General features: G+C 40.7%; 2 protein-coding genes across 14 annotated transcripts in view; both read left to right on the top strand.

Moving 5' to 3' along the window:
* LOC105700460 overlaps positions 1 to 1,253 on the top strand; it is an 81,248-nt gene extending 79,995 nt beyond the window's left edge. For both annotated transcript variants that reach the window (XM_012426293.1, XM_023434575.1), the window contains 2 exons: positions 53 to 386; positions 691 to 1,253. In XM_012426293.1, the coding sequence (XP_012281716.1) occupies positions 53 to 386; positions 691 to 930 (574 nt within the window). In that variant the 3' untranslated portion in view covers positions 931 to 1,253. The remainder of the gene's footprint in view (positions 1 to 52; positions 387 to 690) is intronic.
* Positions 1,254 to 4,717: 3,464 nt separating this feature from the next.
* Positions 4,718 to 20,449, top strand: LOC105700497 (protein polybromo-1). 12 transcript variants are annotated; one of them, XM_023434526.1, is made up of 28 exons: positions 4,718 to 4,856; positions 5,004 to 5,268; positions 5,488 to 5,602; positions 5,684 to 5,929; positions 6,021 to 6,149; positions 6,241 to 6,420; positions 6,486 to 6,930; positions 7,027 to 7,139; positions 7,217 to 7,315; positions 7,393 to 7,455; positions 7,529 to 7,681; positions 7,750 to 7,917; positions 8,055 to 8,221; positions 8,299 to 8,593; positions 9,564 to 9,769; positions 9,842 to 10,181; positions 10,265 to 10,852; positions 10,977 to 11,134; positions 11,293 to 11,465; positions 11,571 to 11,743; positions 12,019 to 12,090; positions 14,773 to 14,955; positions 16,340 to 16,462; positions 18,462 to 18,699; positions 18,778 to 18,940; positions 19,007 to 19,074; positions 19,399 to 19,516; positions 19,589 to 20,449. In XM_023434526.1, the coding sequence occupies exons 3-28, from the start codon at positions 5,498 to 5,500 to the stop codon at positions 19,803 to 19,805; spliced, it is 4,983 nt and encodes a 1,660-aa protein (XP_023290294.1). In that variant the 5' UTR covers positions 4,718 to 4,856; positions 5,004 to 5,268; positions 5,488 to 5,497; the 3' UTR covers positions 19,806 to 20,449. The 12 variants fall into 12 exon arrangements, with proteins under 12 accessions (XP_023290294.1, XP_023290295.1, XP_023290296.1 ...); XM_023434527.1 differs by having other exon boundaries at positions 4,718 to 5,115; positions 5,198 to 5,268; XM_023434528.1 differs by lacking the exon at positions 5,004 to 5,268.
* The last annotated feature ends 1 nt before the right edge of the window (position 20,450 follows it).

The following is a 20,450-nucleotide window of genomic DNA, read 5'->3' as shown; positions in this document are numbered from 1 at the left end:
TATCGGCCTCGCTTTTCATCGAAGGAGATCGTTAAACCACTCGTTGCCCCAGGACGGTGCCGCTGGAGGACACGGCGGGCAAACGCATGACGTACCGGGAGATGCAGATGGTCCTGCGCCAGGAGGCTGGCGAAGAAGGCGTCGCCGTCGACTGTTGTCCGTCGATCGAGGAGATGGTGGAGCCGGTCGGCGGTAGAAATCGCAATGACATGTACGTGGAGCTCTACAGGGATGGCGACAACGCGCAGAGGTTCTTCGAGTACTCCTGTAGACCCGACGTGCTGGACAAACCTTGTCGGTTCATCGATCGCAAGCTCAGCAACCAGTCGAGATGCGTGCAGAAGTTCTCCTACTCGTACGCCATCGTTAGGAACCTTGGATCGAAGGTAATACACCCAATATATATTTATAAATTCCATTCTCTCAGTACTTCCCTCGATAAGAAGTAGACCAGTACCAAGCATCGCGTTTCGCTTCCTTAGTACACGAAGCTATCGCATCATTTGAGTCAAGTCATTATTCTCTGATATTACGCAACGAGATCCACACTTTTGAGAACAGAAGGGGAAAAAAAAAATAGGGAGGTCCCGGAATATTCTCGGGATACCCTAGGGACATTATTTCGCCGTCTGGGTCAGGTGTTTCGCAGGATTAAGGGCGACGTGTAATTACGCTTAGCGTTTTCTTCAGGCCGGCACGGAAGAGCACCGAAGGCATCATCACCGGGAACACCATTTTCCGGCATTCCCTGGAAGCACGGGGGGTCCGGGCGGTTCCACCTGGACCTTGGATTACATCAAGGTGCGGAGCGGATGCAGCTGCGAGATCTCGCCGAAGCCGAAGAAGAAGAAGGCGACAGCCACCAAGGCGAAGAAGGCGAAGAGCAAACCGCGACAACCGCGTGAGAACGAGTCCGACTGGGAGATATGAGAGCTTCCTTAAAGACTGCGCGTTTAGTCTACTTTTATGGCCATAGCTCGAGGACTTCCGCCATCTTTGATACGACGATCAATTACGGTCACTTGAACAGCTGATTCCGATGATCCCCATACTGGACGGATCGATCCACCCGAGTCGACATTTTTATCTTACTTAGAACCTCAAATTGCAGGTCTTAAGGTGACGTTAAAGGGACATCCAAGGATCTCGTTTAAGAAAACTTTTGTCTGAACCGGATCTGCTGAATCGTTTCCAACTTTACAATGTAAATACGGAGGCTATGAGGAAGGTCCTATGGATATTTAAAAAATCTTTTATAAATAATGCAATTTCATGGGTGTCAGGAGCTTCCTTGCAGCCTCGATATTCATGTTGTAAAGTTTGAAACGATTCGGTATCTTCAGTGAGGAGAAAAGTTTAACGAACGATAGGCCCTTTAAATGCCACTTTCGCATCCCCTTAAATGGGTTTCGACACGATATTCTTTTATATGATTAAAGTCCTACTTTAGACCTCAAAAGTGGCAGATATCTCCACTTTTTCTATTTGTGGGCTTAAAGTAGGATCAAAAGAGGTCTTACTTGGATTATGCAGCTTTAAAGGATTAAAATTTCGACTCGAACAGCTACGTTTCCGTGAATGTCCAAAAGCGGATTAAAATTCAATTAAGCCTCTGTACTCCAATTTGTTCTCCAAGCCAAACCGATATAACGTGAAATTTGCAAATAGTAACCTTCTGATATACTATTTGCTTATAAATTAGAATTTATGAACAGATACATTGAATTTAAAATTTACAAACGGAGCCCTTGGTTACAAAGGAATGGTACACCCATGAGAAGCTATATCAAGGAAATTTTTGCCGGAAAAATAAAAAAAGGCTTAAAAAATGTCGATGTACGGGTATGTGACTTCATGCACCTTATGGCGTTACGGAGGGTTTAGTTGTTACTCTCATCCGTTTGAGAAAAATTAATATCACGTTGATGGAAAACATTAGATTCTCTAATTATTGCCTTCTGGTTAAGAGATACAGTTTTTCTTTCCGGTTTCACGTAGAGGCGGCAATTTGTCTTTCCGCTCAAGGAAACGTAGCTCGAAAACTATCATCGATGAAAGCTACCGAGTGCACTTGCCTTTTTTACTATCCCGAGGAGGAGAAATGCGAATTAGAGGCATGATGTGAAATCCAAACTGTTATGTCAAACCAGTCGCGCTCATTGCGTATGGAGAAAACCTGATTTAAAATTGCAGTTTTTTAAGTCAAATCGCAAAGATTGAGTGTTTCATTGAAAACGTTATGAAAATAAGCGAAACTATTTAGAGGCTATATTCAATACACGTTTAATTATTACCTGTATTGCGTTTCTTTTGGTTGTCATAGCAAACTGGTTACGGTGCCTTTGAAAAGCGCGTTTCCTATCAAGAATTTCTAATAGGTTCAATGTGAGACCCGTGTAATTCTTTGACGTATGCCTTAAATATAGTTTTCAAATGGTTTTGTTCAATTTCATACGACGAAAAATGTTTAACGGAGGTGGGAAGAAAATATGAGTACAATCATAATGTATTTTCATATTCAGTATTCTTTGGCTATTTCTGCTATTTCGTAAAAGGTGTAATAATTTCCACTAAGAATTAGATATTACGTTCCGCGTTACTATTATTTCTGTAATTACATCCGCATTTCTTCGCTCTCATCGGAAAATACAGAATTATCGTACGTTGTGCTAATCGAATGTCGCGGAAGTACGAGCTTTACGGTTTAGACTTTAATCGAAAGGACGATTACTGGAATTACGTTACCAGCAACGAAGTCACAAGAGCAAAAGCTCCTTCTACGTGTTATAAAAGTCGTAGATTTAACATTATATCCGCGTAGTTTTAATTTTACCGTCCGTTTACGTGGATTTCGAAATAGTTGCGCGCCGGCTTAGAGAATCACGTAAACGTTGTATTTATTCCTGAATCTTAGAGCGCTTCTAACGCGAACGCGTGGATCCACTTAAGAAAAGGCGTTTCTTCCTAGTTTCTATTTTAATTTAAGTCTCTTAATTAAGATTAACAACAGCTTTCGTGCGCCTACTTAACTTGGACTTCTTTCGGATAAGCTCGATTTCTTTCGTTTGCTTCCTAATTAATATAACCGTCGAAAAGAAGGAATTATATATTCGTTAAAGGCTTAATTTGCGTATTTGAATTTCCAGCTGAAGGCCGAATAAAGTCAAGTTGAAGCGAACGAGGCGTTTCTGAGTCTCGACCCTACTATTAGATGACTTAATTTAAATTAGTTTAATTCCCATTAGGTAACGCAATAATTCTACTATGCGGCCTGTTCTTATTACAGTTTATGCATGAAGAAAACGTGTACTTATTTAACAGCCATTTGATAGTCAGCGTATAATAATATAGTATTCTAATTTTTAATGTCTATAACTTAAGGAATCTGATTGTTCGATGGATCTGCGTGTATTGTTGGAGCTTGAATTCGTCCGAGTGTATTCACAACTCTATTAAACTTAACTAGATTTTTATAACTATTTAAATATTAATTTACCTAGACATGTTTTATAAACTATTTAACTGAATATCTAATCTCTATGATTCGCCTAATTTTTCTTTGTCTACCGACCAGAAAGAGTACAAGGTACGTCGATTAGACGAACAATGTTTACTGCCACTTTTGAAGAGGTTCTATTTTATTTACGAAAATTTGTATCCGTATTGTATTCAATTTCAACCCGACACGAGTTTGTTTTAAAGAAATTTGACAATATTGCTAATAGGTGTGCACGTCAGACAAGAGCTTAGATCGTATTCTAATTTAAAAACTAAATCCACTATAAATTATTGTATCGTGTATTAAACATAGAAATCGGTGCTGCAATTGAACCGATGCTTCCACTTTAATCCAATTCCGTGTGTTGAAATAACCTAGTAAGCTTTCTAGAATTCTTTAAACAGTTCCCTGTACTGCCATGTAAACATTTGTACATAAACGACAGTTAATACAATTGTGAAATCTGCTCCCCCAAACTCCTTTTTGCGTTAACTGGCTATAAATCAGTATTATTCTTAAATGTAGTGTGAACTTTCATTTAGTTTATAAATATTTACATTTATCGAAATCTGTAAAGAAATATATATCTGATTGCTACCAAATACTGCATTTTTACACTATAGAAACTTCAAATATTCTTAACATAAGTTCTTCTCGTCCTATACTATCAAATTATACAAATTACTGATTTATAGAATTTTAATATTCAACTTTCTTATTAAATAAGCTGCAAACAATTCATAGTAGGAATTTGCAGCTTCTACCTGAATCGGTAAAGTAATACACTACTGATAAACCCGGTTCTGGTTACCTTTCAAACAGAATATGTACCTCTGTGGATAACCTCATTCATTATGGATAAAAATACCAACTGAAGATGGTTGATGCAAAATCTTTAGTTTGTTTATCTCCTATGGAAGCTTAAATCGGTTTTATCTCACTGCCTGATAAACATTCATTCGTCCAAGGCGAATTTAATATCGAGTCTTCACAGTTTTAATATCTCTAGTTTATTTCCTTACCTCAGCAGTAGTTAAAGAACGTTTTTCTTGTTCGCAGCATCCTTAGATAGGAGCGGCCAGATGATCAGGACAGAAACTATGTAAGATGCCTCAATCACGCAATTCCCTCCATGGCGGTGGCCATATTGGCCGCCATCTTGGATCACCCCTCCCTGCTCTCGTGAACCGATTCGTCGACTTTGGTCGAATTATAAACTCGCGGCATGGCGTCGGCCTGGTTGTGTGTCGCCGCGAATTTTAGATAAGGGTGAACGCCTTATCGGGCCACGCGTATCGCCAGTCGAGGCGCAGATGAAGCGTCTACAAGCGCGAATGCAGGCAAATCCGTAAAACAGGTGAGAAGCCGAGAGTACAGTGGCGTGTGTAGGTCGTTAGTAATTGCACAAGAATTCGGGAATTCTGGGAGCTCGCCGTCAGCGGGGCGAGCTGCGTCATGGCGGCAAATTTTAGTTGAAAATCAATATTTCTACGGGGTTGAGTAGATTTTGCGAGGAGACCCGATTGTACACAGACCGTCGCGGAGCTGGAGCACAATTTTGAGTAGAAGACAGCTCGGCCTCGACCATATTCCTCGGCATTCTTTCGCCTTGAATGGTAGTGTACAGTGTTAGCGAGTTATCATGGCGGCTACAGTCAGGTGCAGCAGTATGACTTTAGTATGTTTTTCCATCACAAGATTGGACACAAGGACCTGCAGTTAATACCACTGGTTTTGTTACTGGGAACTCGGTGACGGAAGTTGAACATGTAAGGCTCTTGAATGTTCACTTGGAGGAAATGTTTTGATATTGAAGCATAACGTACACATGTACGAGAAGTATTGCGATACATGCATGTAAAGTGTATTACGTGTTTGGAAAGAAAAGCCATAACGGAGGATTTTAATTCAATGATAATGTGGAGTTACAAAAATCCGTTTAGTGTCGTTGATTTGTATAAACTTTATGCTTCTGTCATTGTTTTCAGATAATCCAGAATGAACAAACGGCGTAGGACATCTTCTGTGGCCAGTCGTGGCACGGAAGATGATTCGGAAGAAGTCCAGCCTGAACCTACGAAGAGACGAAAGAAACTTGATCCTGTAATTATAGTTACCCTTTACCTTACTGCGGTGACAAATCATTTAGATTATCTGTGTTAATAAATTCTTATTATTGGACAGAGTGACCTTTGTCAACAATTATATGATATCCTTCGCAACCAAAAGAAGGAAGATGGATCTCTCCTTTGTGATGCATTTATTCGTGTGCCTAAGAGACGGCAAGAACCAGGCTATTACGAAGTTGTGTCCAATCCTATAGATCTTCTGAAGGTTCAACAAAAACTCAAAACTGATGAGTATCGTGACATGGATGATTTAGCATCTGACATTCAACTGATGGTTAATAATGCTAAGGCTTTTTATATGGTATGCTTTTAACTTCAAATTTTATATTTTCTATTCAAGGTTCTTATTGTTTTAGAATGAGTTGCTAATAGTTTTCGTTTTTTACAATTAGCGCACATCCACTGAGTATAAGGATGCCACTGAATTATGGGAATTATGTGTAAATACAAAAAATCGAATTTCTGAAGAATACGAAGATCCTGAACCAAAGGGAAAAATAATATTAAAAGTTGGCAGATTGGTGAGAAATTTGTTTTACTTGGACTTTTAATTATCTTTTAAGAGTCTGAACATTTCGAGTAATGACGTTGTTTTAATTTTTTTTTTTTTAGGCTCGGAAGGCTGCAATGAAGCAAGAGGAAATTGAGGATACTTCTGAAAGCTCGACAAATCCAGATGAAGAATCAATGCAACCTTATGAAGACTTGTTTACGGCTGTTATGACAGCTACAGACCCCATAGATAATAACAGACCTTTACATACAATGTTTCAACTAAAGCCATCTAAAAAGGTATGCTTCAGTTGCTTATAATATGTTGATTACACTTGGCCAGTATTAACTTTGAATTGTTGTAGTTGTATCCAGAATATTATGACGTTATTGAAAATCCAGTGGATCTCAAGACTATAGCAAAAAAAATTCAAGAGAGTGCCTACGGATCTCTTTCAGACATGGAAAAGGATTTGATGCTCATGTGTCGGAATGCCTGCCAGTTTAATGAACCTGGTTCTCAAATTTACAAAGATGCTAAGCTGCTGAAGAAAATTATTGTTGCTGCTGCGAAGAAACAAGACTCAGGATCTGGAGGCAACATGTCGAAAATGTCGTCTACAGCTCCTTCTACTAGAAGCAAAAGGGGCAGTCGTGGAGTAGCGCAAGCTTTAATCGCTCAAACAGCAACATTGCCAGATGAAGACGAAGAAAGTGACGACGAAGAAGAAGACACTGCTGAAACTGAAGAGTCTGATAATCCTCAATGGCAATTATTCCAAACTATTAGAACTGCGCCTAATAACCAAGGTAAATATTCTCTGAGATATTTATTAGTTCTTTTAACATTTTAAAAGGACTGTTTATGATATTGTATTGAACTGTTACTGAAAATCAAACTTACAGGTATACGAATGAGCGAGTATTTTTGGAAACTGCCGTCCAAGCGTCTGTATCCTGATTACTATAAAATGATAAAGAATCCAATATCACTGTTGCAAATTCGTACCAAAATAAAGGTCTGTTCATACAGTTATAAAGGATATATTTAGTAAGCTGCGTTATAATATGTTTGTAACACTAAGTGATTTTACAGAAAGGAGAATATGGCACTGTTAGTGAAGTGGCAGGCGATATGAATATAATGTTTGAAAATGCGAAAAAATACAACATTCACACTTCTAGATTATATAAGGTACATTATTAATATCTTAATGTCTAAATCCACACAGTTCATTTTAAGATAATTTATAATTCTGGCTTTTTTGGCAGTGTGCTGTGAAATTGCAAAAGTTAATGCAAGAAAAGGTACAGGAATTACTTGAGTTTGATCAGGTATGCATATATTGTTTTCTGATGATGCTAAAAATATCTAGCTAATTAATTATGATTACATCTTGTCTTATAGGACTCTGAATCTGAGAGTGAATCAGAAAATAATTCACAACAGCCTAAACTCATTAAACGAGCCTCTAACTTACTAACTCGAGGGAAATATAAAGATAATATACCTTTAAAGAAGAGGTTACATGCTCTAGTCAAATGCGTCATAGAATACGTCGTAAGTAATTCCAAATTGTAATGTATTCATCGGAATCAGTCCATGTAACGAATTTTGCAACTGTATAGTGTGAAGATGGCCGACAACCAATGTTGATGTTCATGGAAAAACCATCTAAAAAATTATATCCAGACTATTATCAAGTAATTGCAGAACCTATTGACATGCTAGGTATCGAAGCTAATATCAAAGCTGAAAAGTATCAGAGTGAAAATGAATTGATCCAAGATTTTAAGGTATCGTGGATATTCCTTTTCTTATATATTAACATGTACATATTGATACAGTTCTGTAATCCAGTATATCTCATACACATAACTTGCTTAAGCTAAGTAGTAGATCGGTACCTTATTGTCTCCTTTTATCTATTTAGTTAATGTTTAACAATTGTCGGCAATACAACGAAGAAGGTTCGCTTATTTATGAAGATGCGAATACTTTAGAGAAGGTACTAATGGATAAGGTGAAAGAATTGGGTCCGTTACCGGAGCCAGTGAAACCAGTAAAGTCAACTGCGTCTACACCAACAAGAAATGTTGGGTATGCATATTACGATTTCACGTAACTTTAAGTTAGTGCTTGAAATGCAAGGTAGGAATAATAAATAAATAATACAGGAGACCGAAAAAAGTGGTGCCGTTGCATATGCAAAAGTTACGCACAATGTACGACACGATAAAGGACTTCCGAGATGTGAAAGGAAGGCAATTGTCTTTGATATTCATGAAACTGCCAAATAAGAACGAATATCCTGACTATTACGAAGTTATTAAACAACCAATGAACATGGAAAAAATCGCATCCACCTTGAAGAATAATGGTTACGAGAGTCTGGAAGAGATAGTATCAGATTTCATATTAATGTTTGATAACGCCTGTAAATATAATGAGCCAGATTCGCAGATTTATAAGGTTTGTATTCTCAATTTCTCTACAAGACTCGACCTACATTTTAAACTAATCAATAAATTCGTAAATAATCTCTCTAAATCCGATCGTCATTTTGTTATAACTATAAAGATGAATTTACTATATTTCTTTGTACCGTACGTTCCATAGAAATATTTGCATGATGTATCTATGTAGAACGAGTAAGAAATCCACAAACATATTTATATACGTGATCCTATTTTGCTGATTCCCACTATTGCAAATGAGCAGGCATAAATCAGCACTACGAAGGGTGCATGCAGTGATCTGTACAAAATTTATTCGCATTTCAAATTTCCCGCGAAAGCATGGAGACTTTGAGGGGGTGATTAGTCGGGTGGAATTTTGAGGTTACGCGTGCCTCTAACGTTTCGTCGAGCTTCATCAAGCTTCTTGTCGGTTCCACGGAAGATGCAGAAGCTCAGTAAAAATAGTGTCAAATTTCGAACGAAATATACGTAACGATTTCGATGTATTCTTTAAACACGCGCGCATCTTGTGCAGAAATCGAAATGCCCAGAGGGATGATTTTCATCTGTTGGCCATTCTTTTGTCAACACCCTTGATACTCATAATTTACTACACTCAGTAAATATGGATGTGCAAGTGATTAATTGTGCTTCACCTAAAACTAATCGTTCTTTGGCTGTTAATAATTGTGATTCAATTAACCCGAGTTTACGAGAATCCTTAAAAATTCGATCATGCTATGTCCGACTCGTGAAAGATAAAGATTTAGATCATGGGGTGATAAAAAAGTATAAAAGATACAAAACCGAAGTAAACAAATTTTATTAATTCTCATTCTTTCTAAGATCATTATTCGTACGATTTGTTGAAATTATGCATGGTTTCTTACAGTGTTCTCATAGGTCGTTTTATTTTTTATATTTATAAAGGAAATCTGGCAGTTATTAATTATAGTCATATATTAATAATTATTATTTTTCAGGATGCCTTAATATTACAACGGTTAGTACTTCAAACTAAATTGCAATTAAGCGAGGATGAGGAAAGTGTCCCTGATGTATCTGCTGCGGTTCAGGAACTGTTGGCAACAATATTCACAGCCTTATACAATCATCAAGATGAGGAGGGACGCTGTTACTCTGATTCTATGGCTGAACTTCCTGAGCATGACATAGTAGATGGCAAAAAGTAAGGATTTGTTTTATTTTAATAAAAACTTAATTAAGAATGTAATCATATTGACGTTGATGCAATCAACAGGGTACGAGGCTTATCACTGGATCTCATTAAAAGAAGATTGGACAGGGGTGCTTACAAGAGGCTAGATAGATTTCAAGAAGATGTTTTCACATGCCTTGAGAGAGCTCGTAAACTTTCCCGAACGGATTCTCAACCTTTTGAGGATAGCGTTGAACTTCAGGCATTCTTTCTCCGTACGCGAGATGAAGCTACTCGTGGAGGAGACCTGTTGCATTCACCGGCTCTTAATTACACCCTTTTGGATCTGTCCGCCCAAGTTGCAGAACTCAAACGCGTAAAACTTCAACAAGAAGCAGCCTTACCAACTGAGGATGAAAGTTGCGATGGGAGCGAATCTAAAGTGAGTATTTAAAAATTGTATTTAATTTTAAATAAATAAATTTTAATATGTTTATATATATTTATCTTATTTTGTTTCTTTAGGAAGGAGCTGGTACTAGTAATTCCAGTAGTGGTAATATTACGGAAAATGGAGGATCCATGAGTTTTAATCAAGAAGTATACAGAGCTGGCGATTTTGCATACATAGAACCTACAGAGCGAGGAATGGAGTACAGTGTTGTTCTTATAGAACGTTTGTGGACCAATGCTGAAGGACAACAAATGTTATATGGAAATCTGTTCTATCGTCCTAGTGAAACATACCATGTTGCATCTAGAAAGTTCCTAGATAAGGAATTATTTAAAAGCGATGCGCACGTAGCAGTACCTTTGGCAAAGGTAGCAGGAAGATGTTGCGTTTTAAGTGTTAAAGACTACTTTAGAATGCAACCTGATGGATTTCCCGAAAAGGATGTATATGTATGTGAATCTCGGTACTCTACGAAAGCAAGAGCATTCAAGAAAATCAAAGTGTGGAATTTTGACCCTGATCATTTAAAATTGGTTCAAAGAGAGAAGCCTCTAGAACCTAAACGTGTCATTTCAGTCTATAAGGAACGACTGGAAAAACATAAGGAAGAAATTGCTGAGCTAGAAGAAGGAGAGAAACTCATAGAGAAAGAGAGACCTGTAAGTTATGTGATATGAACAATTTAATGCAGAAATTCTAAACGGTTTAATCAAATTAGATCAATGAATCGCTATAAAGTGTGGCCGTTATCAGGTGGCTTATCTAATCTTTCTAAACTTGCAGAACGTGATACTGTTCAGTCAGGAGGACTCTGACAATTCGTATTATGAACAGTATAATACATGTGCGGGAACTGTGAAAACCGGAGACTTCGTATATGTTGCAACTGATGGAGGCAGACAACAAATTGCACAAATAGATTCGCTGTGGTCAACAAAAGAGTAAGCGACCGTTGTATCTTAACTTTTGTTTCTGATTAGATAAAAAATTCTATTCTAATCTGGTTTTGGATCACTTCCAATGTGTCTTTTAATTTCAATACTAAAGTAATGAAGAAAGTAATATAGAGAAAAAATACGAACTGTTTATTTTTTGCTAGTGGGAAGTGCTACTTCAAGGGTCCTTTCCTGTTAACTCCATCAGAAGTCCCTCATACGCCTACGAAGTTGTTCTACAAGCAAGAAATGTTCTTGTCCACCGTCGAAGGAACTCATCCTATTGTTGCCATTGTCGGAAAGTGTGCAGTACTGGACTATGGCGAATACGTGTGCAGTAAGACGATATTACTATTTGAATTCATTAATTCCATGACATTAATTCAACTGGAGTAACTTTATAAAGTTTATAATAAAAAAAATCTCTAATAATCGCGTTTAGGTCGACCGACAGAGATCCCTGAAGACGATGTCTTCATTTGTGAGTCCACATATGACGAGAGTAAAAACCTCATGAAGAAACTTGGCACCGAAGGATTGAAGAAGTTTAACCACTCTTCTGCCGTGACGGATGACGAAATCTATTTCTTCCGCAGACCCATTAATCCTGCTAAGGTGAGTTTTTCTTGGATTATTGGGATATCTCTTAACGACATTTTTATGTAAAGTACATCATTTCAAACGTAATGCGTTCCTTGGAATGCGGTAAAACTCCAATTTATATTGCATCGAGTAAGCAATAACACCAGTGATTATACTATTTAAATAGAATTGGGCTAATGCCATGAGCAATGATATAATATTCATTTTAATTAATTTTGTCGCAAAGGAGAGCTTAATTAAGTGGTAACTCCGCTACATTCGCTTTGCATGTGTTGTGTGTGTTATAGGTACCAAGTGACGTGGCTCAGTCTCAAGCCCAAACGAAATCCGTCGTGCCTACAACAGCTCACTTTGAAATGGTAATTACTAATTACGTCCTTTCTACCATCATGTCACTAATGAAGCACTGTAAAAATCTGCGCATGTTTCTTGTATGTAATGCACAGACTAATATAGAAGCCTCACGTCATCGCGCATTGTTCGCAGTAAGTCAGTACCGAAGGAAGTAGCTAAGCGTGGCAACCTTATACCATTTCGATTCATACAATTGGCACATTACGATTGACAGCTGTCATCTATTCAACACGGTTAATCGAAATCCTCAGAACCGCGCGTCGCTCTCGCCAGTAATATCAGACTGTGTTAGTCTGTGTTCGTGCATGTACCTTGTTTTTTATGCCGGCATATTCACATTTTTCTTTCTGTTATATCCCTCCTTTGCAACATTGTTTCTCTTCTTTTTTTTTTCTTTTTCTTAATTTACCTGGTTTTGTTGTAACCATTTAGTTGTGACTAGTTGTCGAGTTGTAAGCAAGACTGAACTTCAGAGCACCTGTTGGGTTTATCGATAGGCATAACACAGTGGAAAGATTTCAAGTTCGGAGCATATGTATTCGCTTCCATGTTTACCGTAATGTACCCTGACGAGGGCCCGTGCATTGTCCTCTGTACATCACTCGGATACTTACTACTCTTTGACTTGATAAATACCTCTGACGGATATATATAAATATATATATCCGGGATAGTAGAAACAGTCATTTGTATGTTATTCGAAAGTGGGATAAAGACTACGTGTTACGTACAACTTATATACAATTACACCTTCGTGTAACTAGATAGATCAGGATATACTTTTCCAGTTTACGAAGGCGTTGTTCGCCTCGGCCACCTGATCTAAAAGGAGCGATCCTCCGAGTCGATCGACTAAACAACGTCGATTTAACCAGTCGTTTCATTTTATCTATCAACAAATGTACTCGGTAATAGAAGCCGTAAGGTGATAGTTCTTCGATAAATAGCAATTTACTCAATAAACGTCAAATACTCAGGTAGCAAGAATTCGAAAGCTTTCATTTCTTTTTATTTCTTTATTTTTATTTATTTTTTATATATATTTTTTTTCTTTAACTAATTTTATAAATTACTGTAATTTGCCCAGTACGATGCTTCATAGTATAAAGCTTGTACACGTGTCTCACATTTAATGTTAAGAGGGGTCTTTTAGCCATTCAACCCATTCACTGGCAGGAAAATTTAGAGGCAGTCTTGGTACAAACGCTTACTACGAGGTATCTCGTAGTTGGCAGTGAATGGGTTAAAGACTATAGATAGAAGACGTCTTTTAATGCTAAAATAGAGGTATGAGCCCGGTCGTCTCCTATGTTTATCGCTGAGATAAAGCTTCCTTCGAAGTAGTCCTTGGTGAAGCTTCGAGTGGTATCGCTCCTTGGTCGATCAGGCAACCGAAAGCTTCGAGTCGGACAGAATCTTTGCCGTTCCGGTGACCCTCGACTCGGAGGATGTATCTAGGACGAGTTGGAAGCCCAAGGACAGTGGCGTAATTTCGGTACATCCCTCCATTGACCACCAGCCACCTCCTCTTCTGCTATCAGTCTACGATAAAGATGTCGCTACGTCTCAACGTGGTCACGTCGATTACAAATTCGAAGAGTCCTACGACTCCACCCTATCGGACACACCTCCACCGTTTTCCTTTCCTCCACCCTGTGGTTGCGCCGCTCTTTCCTTCCTTCATGACCTTATAAGTATCGCTCACAATCGATTTACTATAAGATAAGACAGAAGCTTGATGGTAATGCTGAAGCTTGTAATATGAATTTCAATGCCAGCTCGCTTTGGAATCCATGTTATGAAATTTTACAGTACCACCCAATTCTGCACTACCTCCTTGGTCGATTGTGATATCTTGAACGATACTTCGATTACTATGATATGTCGATTACGCCACTTACCTCGGTACCCAGTCGTACGTATCAATGTATAAAGGCCGATTCAGACACATCCGTACAGGGCCCGTGACGATTCCGTGTACCGAGGGGTATAACATTTAACACCTCGGATTTATATTAATATACCCATGCACTTTCTTATCCGTATCCATGCCCGTCCGTGCCAGGGTCGGTATGCCGTCAGTGATCCTCGACACCGGGGCAACAGTCGCTCCTTTCGTATCTCCGGTAAGGGGAAAACCAATACATCGGTTCTCTCCAACATCTCGCGTTAACTCCAGACTCAGTTTGTCCTTAGTATACATGGAAAATGTCATTTCGACATCCGGAATTACCGAGAAGATGTACTTCCAACAGCGGTTATCTCTCTGCCTAACATAGCGAATTTCATATCTCTCTCTTCTCTTACGACTTCCACTTGCGCTTCCTTTTTTTTATATATGATACTCCTCTCTCCGTCAAGAACTGGCGCGATCCCTCAGAGGTCCTCGACTGAAAGGGTCATTACTTCTTGATGTATCCCGACCTCCGATGACCACCGCGCTTTTTGCGAATCCTCTGTACGGACGTGCATGGATACTTCACGGTTTATACAGGATCATGTTTGAATCGGCGTTAAGAGATACAGGCCTTGTCCATCGGTGGGCTTAGATTTGGCTTTGCCGGGATCATTGAGTCGGGCTCGCCACATGGCAAACGAACGATATCGCGGGAGCGTTCTTTAGTCGGTCTTTTCGGTACACCTTAAAGAGAGAGAGAGCGCTACGTAACGTGAGGCACATGGTGTAGGACGCATCCCCGTTGCTACCGAAGCTGGATCCCGATGTGCTAGGCATGGGAGCGGGATTAGGCGTGGGAGTAGGAGTAGGTGCGGGTGAGGACAGCATGGATGCTGGCGGTCCACCGTCCGTGGGATCTACGGAAGCTCAACCGGTGCTCTCCAATGCTCAGACACCTGTATCATCCAAGAAGGTAGGCCTTGCCGTGGACCACGTAGTTACAACTCGTTCGCTTCCAGAGGTTTTCCCCTCGCTCACTCTCTCTCTCTCTCTCTCTCTACCTGACCTCCACCTTTATTACCATACAGTTTTTTTACTTTATATGATTTCAGTTCACTCGAGTTCGAATTTGATTTGGCCTCATTTTGCAGAGAAATATGCCAGCGAAATATATATATATACACACCACACACCTTGTGTCGATGCACCGCCGAGAGAGACTTCCTTCTTTATTCCTTTTTTTTTTTTGGTCATCTCTTACGTTCCTCGGTACACTTTTTTGATCTCTCACGTCGCCCTCTCTTTCTTTTTTTTTCCTCTCTTGCTCTCAGTCCAGACTCTATTTTTTTTTCTCTCTCTTTGCACAATGACCTAGACACGTTGTGGGATCCGGATTATTGGAAAACGCATCGCCGTTTTGCGAAACGCGGACCGGTGATTGGATCTTCGTTCACTTTGCTTTGTTTTACCATACGGTGAGAGATTTTATTAAACGGATTGCGGCGTTTTCGGGAACGGCCGAGAGATTAAAAGTCCCATTGTCGAACTCGTTATTTTGCCGCCTGGTTTGTCGTATCCGGCTGAAGCGTCTCTGTTATTTTCTAAAACGCGTTAACTCAGTTTAGAATGGATATCCACGTGATGTCTGATCGATCGTGCGAGGAGATTACGTGAGTGAATTTTAAACAGAGCTGTCCTGTACACAGCCATTTTTTTTTTTTTTTTTCCTTAATGCTTGTCGATCGAAGCGTTATAAGGCGAACGAGGAGGATGGAGATGTTTTATAAAATTATCGTAGAGAGGGACGCTTCTTATGAAATGACTCCGAAATAATTCAATCGGGATGTAATGCAGGCAATTCAATGAGTTCGACAATGTTGGCCTAAGACCTTTAAAACTTAATGTTTTATAAACCGTCTAGCCGGATTGTTAAACCTCTGCACCAGGGTAAACATCGCAGATAATGACTAGGTCAGTGTTTCGCGCTAGTACATACATGTATTTGGCGTGAAACTCTACCGAGTTTCTTATTAAAGCTAAGCAAACGAAGATTTGACCATCTGGCTGTGTTTTATAAAACGGCTGGGTGTTTTTTTATTTTTTTTTATTTTTTATTTTAACAAGGAGCCGGATTTTATAATTTGGGTATGACTTGTATGTATATATATATCAGTACACACACACACTTTGTATCACCCTTTATCAGTGTCTAGCTATCGACGGTTAGACGCGTGCACGCGGTGCGTCGAGGCGTGTCCCTTTTTTACGCGCCGTTAAAGAAGGAGCGCCGAAAAAGCGATGCTCGCTCGCAGACGCGGAGGCGAGAGGTTATAATTTGTGTTTTCTCTTCTGTTTAGAAACCGACGGGTAAGAAATTAGTTACGGGCTATATTTTGTATTCGAGTAAAATGCGCACGCAGATTACGCAAAACAATCCTGACTCGTCCTTCGGGGAGATTAGCAGAATTGTTGGCAACGAGGTACTTATTTCTTTTTTCACTCTTGGTTCCCCCATTTCGTTTTATTGTCTGCGTAGCCGGAGCTTGCAAAGAGGAGGAGTCTTCGGGGGTTTCTTTGAGGATTTTTCCTTACGCCTCTGTGTGGATTAATACAGCCGTGGCAGTTGTTACATGTGAATATACATATATTTACACGGTTTAGGATTTTCTTATTTTATTTTTTTATTCTTTATGACGTTTAACGGATCATTTCTCACGTGGACTGCTCCTTACACTGAGAAAGAAAGAAAAGGTTGACTCGAAGAAATGTGTCGGATTGGCTAAAGAGAATTATTTTAAATCGACGTCAATTTTTCTTCTCGACGAAATAATTGTCTTTACCGTTATATATGAGTTAAGTAATATGTATGTGAAGAGTATATATTTGTTTTGGTCAACTAATCGTTTTTCTCAGTGCAGGGGTCGCCTTCGTCATGCCGATGCGTTGGTGTTATCCAGGAAATGTGTCACAGAGGAACACGTTAACTCGTTAACTTGTTAACTTCCAACCTTGGCCTCTATGTGGATTAATGTAGCCGTGACAGTTATCACACGTGAATATACTCATACGGTGTTTTATTAACATTTAAGGTGAAGTGAAACCCATCGTGAAATTTAATCGACGTCGGCAAAAGAGATTCTTCTAAATGCCTACGTTATCGACGTTCGTATTTATATTGACGGAAGCTTGTAGGACACTGTTTTTTGCCTTTATCCCGTTTAAATGTAAGTTTCTTGATTATTAGAGCATTCTAAATTGTAGTATTCGCCCTTAAAAAAAAAAAAAAACGTGTCATTCGAATCGATTGATTAGAGGAGGGTTTCACTTCACCTTAAGGGATTATATCTCACGTGGACTGCACTTTAGGGGTCGTATCGCCATACCGGTGCGTTGGTGTTAATCTGGAAATGCGTATCACGAAAGGCACACGTTAACTCGTTAACTTCCAACCTCGGCCAGGTCCTTTGTTTCGAATTTTTTAACCCCGGGGCCCTCGTAAAGTAAGTTCGTTGGGATCGTTGAAAGGTGCGAAAACCTATCCGGGCTATCGGAACGTCGCGAGATCGGCGAGGAAACGGCACTTAGGCGTTCTTTTTCCTTTCTGCAATCCTGGTCGGGCTTGGAAGCGACACAGTCAAGTATGAACCGAGCCACGCAATGCCATTACCTTCGCCACTTCATTAAAATGCTTCTCTCATTTGTTATTGTTATTATTATTATTTTTCTCTCTTCACCCCCCTCGAGATAAGGAATTCCCCCAAAGTAGAATTAATCCCGGACGAATCCTCTTTGAAGCTCATCAGGTTTTATTCTAGGCGGCCACCCCCTAATGTCAGACCTTTCCGCACGGCGAGCATTAAGGCGGCACGAAAGTGCCATCCGAGGGGTCCTTTTATGAAGCTTTTCTTCGATCTGGGTGCACCGAATCTCGTGAAAATCCACCAGATTAATATGGAGACCCTGAAAAAGGTCCCGACACCCGTGAAATTTCATTTTTGTCTCTTCAATTTGATTGCAAACATTTTTGAATGGATGAAACATGATGTCTCAAGGGTGGCGGGACCTTCCGCGGGGCCTGCATATTCGCGTGGCGAAATTTCGAACGATTCGGCCGAACCTGTTTGGATAAAAGCGTCATAGCGATTGATCTATCCCTTAGGTGCCACTTTAGCGTCGCCTTAAGGTTGATTCACCATATCCGATGCGTATAGGCTCCGACACGTGCCGGTGGCATTTCGAGGGAACATTGTAAGATGCGTTTCAATGCCACTGTTAACGGTGTTCAGGGTATGAACACCGGCAAGTGCTGTAACCGATACGTCTCGTATAGGGGACGAATCGACCTTTAGGGGGTAGCGGTTGGTTCACCTGATTCCCCGATTCGCTCGTGGAAAGGGGTGCGGATAAAGCTCTTGAAAAAGCCTTCCGAGTCGGACCCGAGGGGCCGCGATATAAGTCAGATTGTAAATCACGTTTCAGTGGAGGAAGCTGCCGGCTGGCGAGAAGCAAGCCTGGGAAGAGAGGGCGGTGAAGATGAACGAGGACGGCGGACAGATTAAGGGCAACTCCGGATCGGGCTTAGGCTCTCCGGATCATGTCTACGAGTGCTGCTGGGACAATTGCGACTGGCAATTCGAGGACATGACCGACTGCATCGATCACTGTATCGCCGAGCAAAACGGACATGTCCAGAACTACTTTGCCAGTGCCCCTAGCGGTAAATATACGCACTTCAGGGTGTCCCGGTCGAGGTATAGTCCAGGGATTTGATGACTGAATTTGGAGGTAACCGAAGGTTCCTTTTCAGATGTCGAGTACCAATGCCAGTGGCGTGGCTGTGGACGCATGAAGAAGTCGGTTCCTCCCTTCCCGAGTGTACAGAGACTAGCCAGGCACGTCAAGGAGGTCCACATCCTGAAAGGAAACGGACGCGTTATTCCTCCCGCGGAGCGCAGCAAGTAAGTCGAGGGATTAGCCCGTACGACTCGCGATGGTCCCGGACAATTGCACCTAATTTCAATAAGATTCTTACCTCATTCCAGGAATTACGTAGCCTCGAAGGGACCTACCGTCCTGCCACCCATGGAGACGGGTAAGTCATTCGAGGTCAACCAATGGTGGCTTTACAAACTCCGATCGACTTTCCATAATATGGGATCAGCTGGGCAAAGTGGTCAACTTTAGGTAGGGGAGCTCTTCTAAGCAAGGCTCTAGGCAAGGCTCTTCAACGTAAGGTAGAGGAGCTCTTCTAGGCAGTGCGTGGTAATTACGTGCGAGGTGTCTTGCCTGGTTGACTGCCGTTTTTGTGGGATATTGCCGATTACCGGATTAAGTCCCCATTTTGTCCAGCTCGTCTCCGGAGGATCCACTAACCCACGTTACGCCGAGCACGTCCTTGTACCTCATTTTTTCTTAGAAACTTCAGCGGCCGCTACCCAAACCAGCATTGTACCTATTGTTAAGCAACCGGAGCCCATGTTCGTCGCTGTTCCACCTCGACCTAGTCGCGTGCTACATTCAGATGCGTACTTGAGGTAATTGAGGGGGTGGATTCAAGAATCTACCTAATTTAGGGTATTTTCATGCATCTCGCGATTGGTTCTTAGGTACATCGAGGGCCTGAACGTGGAGAATCGCTACATATCAAACTGGGACAAACAGATGAACGCCACCTCTGAGAACACGCAGATTCCGGAAGTGACGAAACTACCTGCCGAGTGGCTCGGAAATGGCGTTGGCAACCACGGGAACGTGGTTAACGCCCTGTGGACACTCAGGAACATGATGATGCGCGACGTGCTAGCTATCAATAAAACTTTATAGTTTACTACTCGTTAAGGGAGTACGCGCAATCTCGTACGGGCGACGTTAGTGGAAGGACGGTCTCTTCTCCAGGCTACATCAATGCTAGGTGACGGAGAGCAACATGGATATGCGTTCGTTTAGTCGGTACCATAAGAACAATCGCGTTGTTTCTTCTTAGCTCGTACACCGTAAACGTCAAGTCACGTCTGCCTTTGTACCTGATTTCCGGCAACAATGCACATGTAACGCGTCTATTCGTTTGATCGGGAGACTCCGCAGTTGTATATATTCATCGGAAGGCTAACTCACTTTCTCCTTAGTGTAATTAATCGGCTAGTGTATAAGTGTCTCCATGAGAGAAGGCGGATCCGTGATGGTACTTGGTTTTTTTTTTCCTTCGTGTCGTGGGGTCTTGCAGTAGCCAGATTCGGGATTTTTCTAGGACTGTTTGGGAACTGTTCATCTAGCATTGACCGCCTGACGTGTCTTGGAATCATCCGGTATGCGACTATCGGGGTGTCGCGAGTTACACTTAAGGGTGTAATTAAGAACTGCGAGTTGGTATTAATTTTTTAGATTAAAATCGAATTGAGATTGTTATTTTTACTTGTACTTTGGATATACATTTGTATCGTCAAATGAACGCGATTCGTGAAACGAAAC

Source organism: Orussus abietinus, unplaced genomic scaffold (genome assembly GCF_000612105.2).
Source record: "Orussus abietinus isolate OABI.00-Male unplaced genomic scaffold, Oabi_2.0 scaffold2, whole genome shotgun sequence".
NCBI lineage: Eukaryota > Metazoa > Arthropoda > Insecta > Hymenoptera > Orussidae > Orussus > Orussus abietinus.
This window is presented reverse-complemented; position numbering and strand designations above follow the sequence as displayed.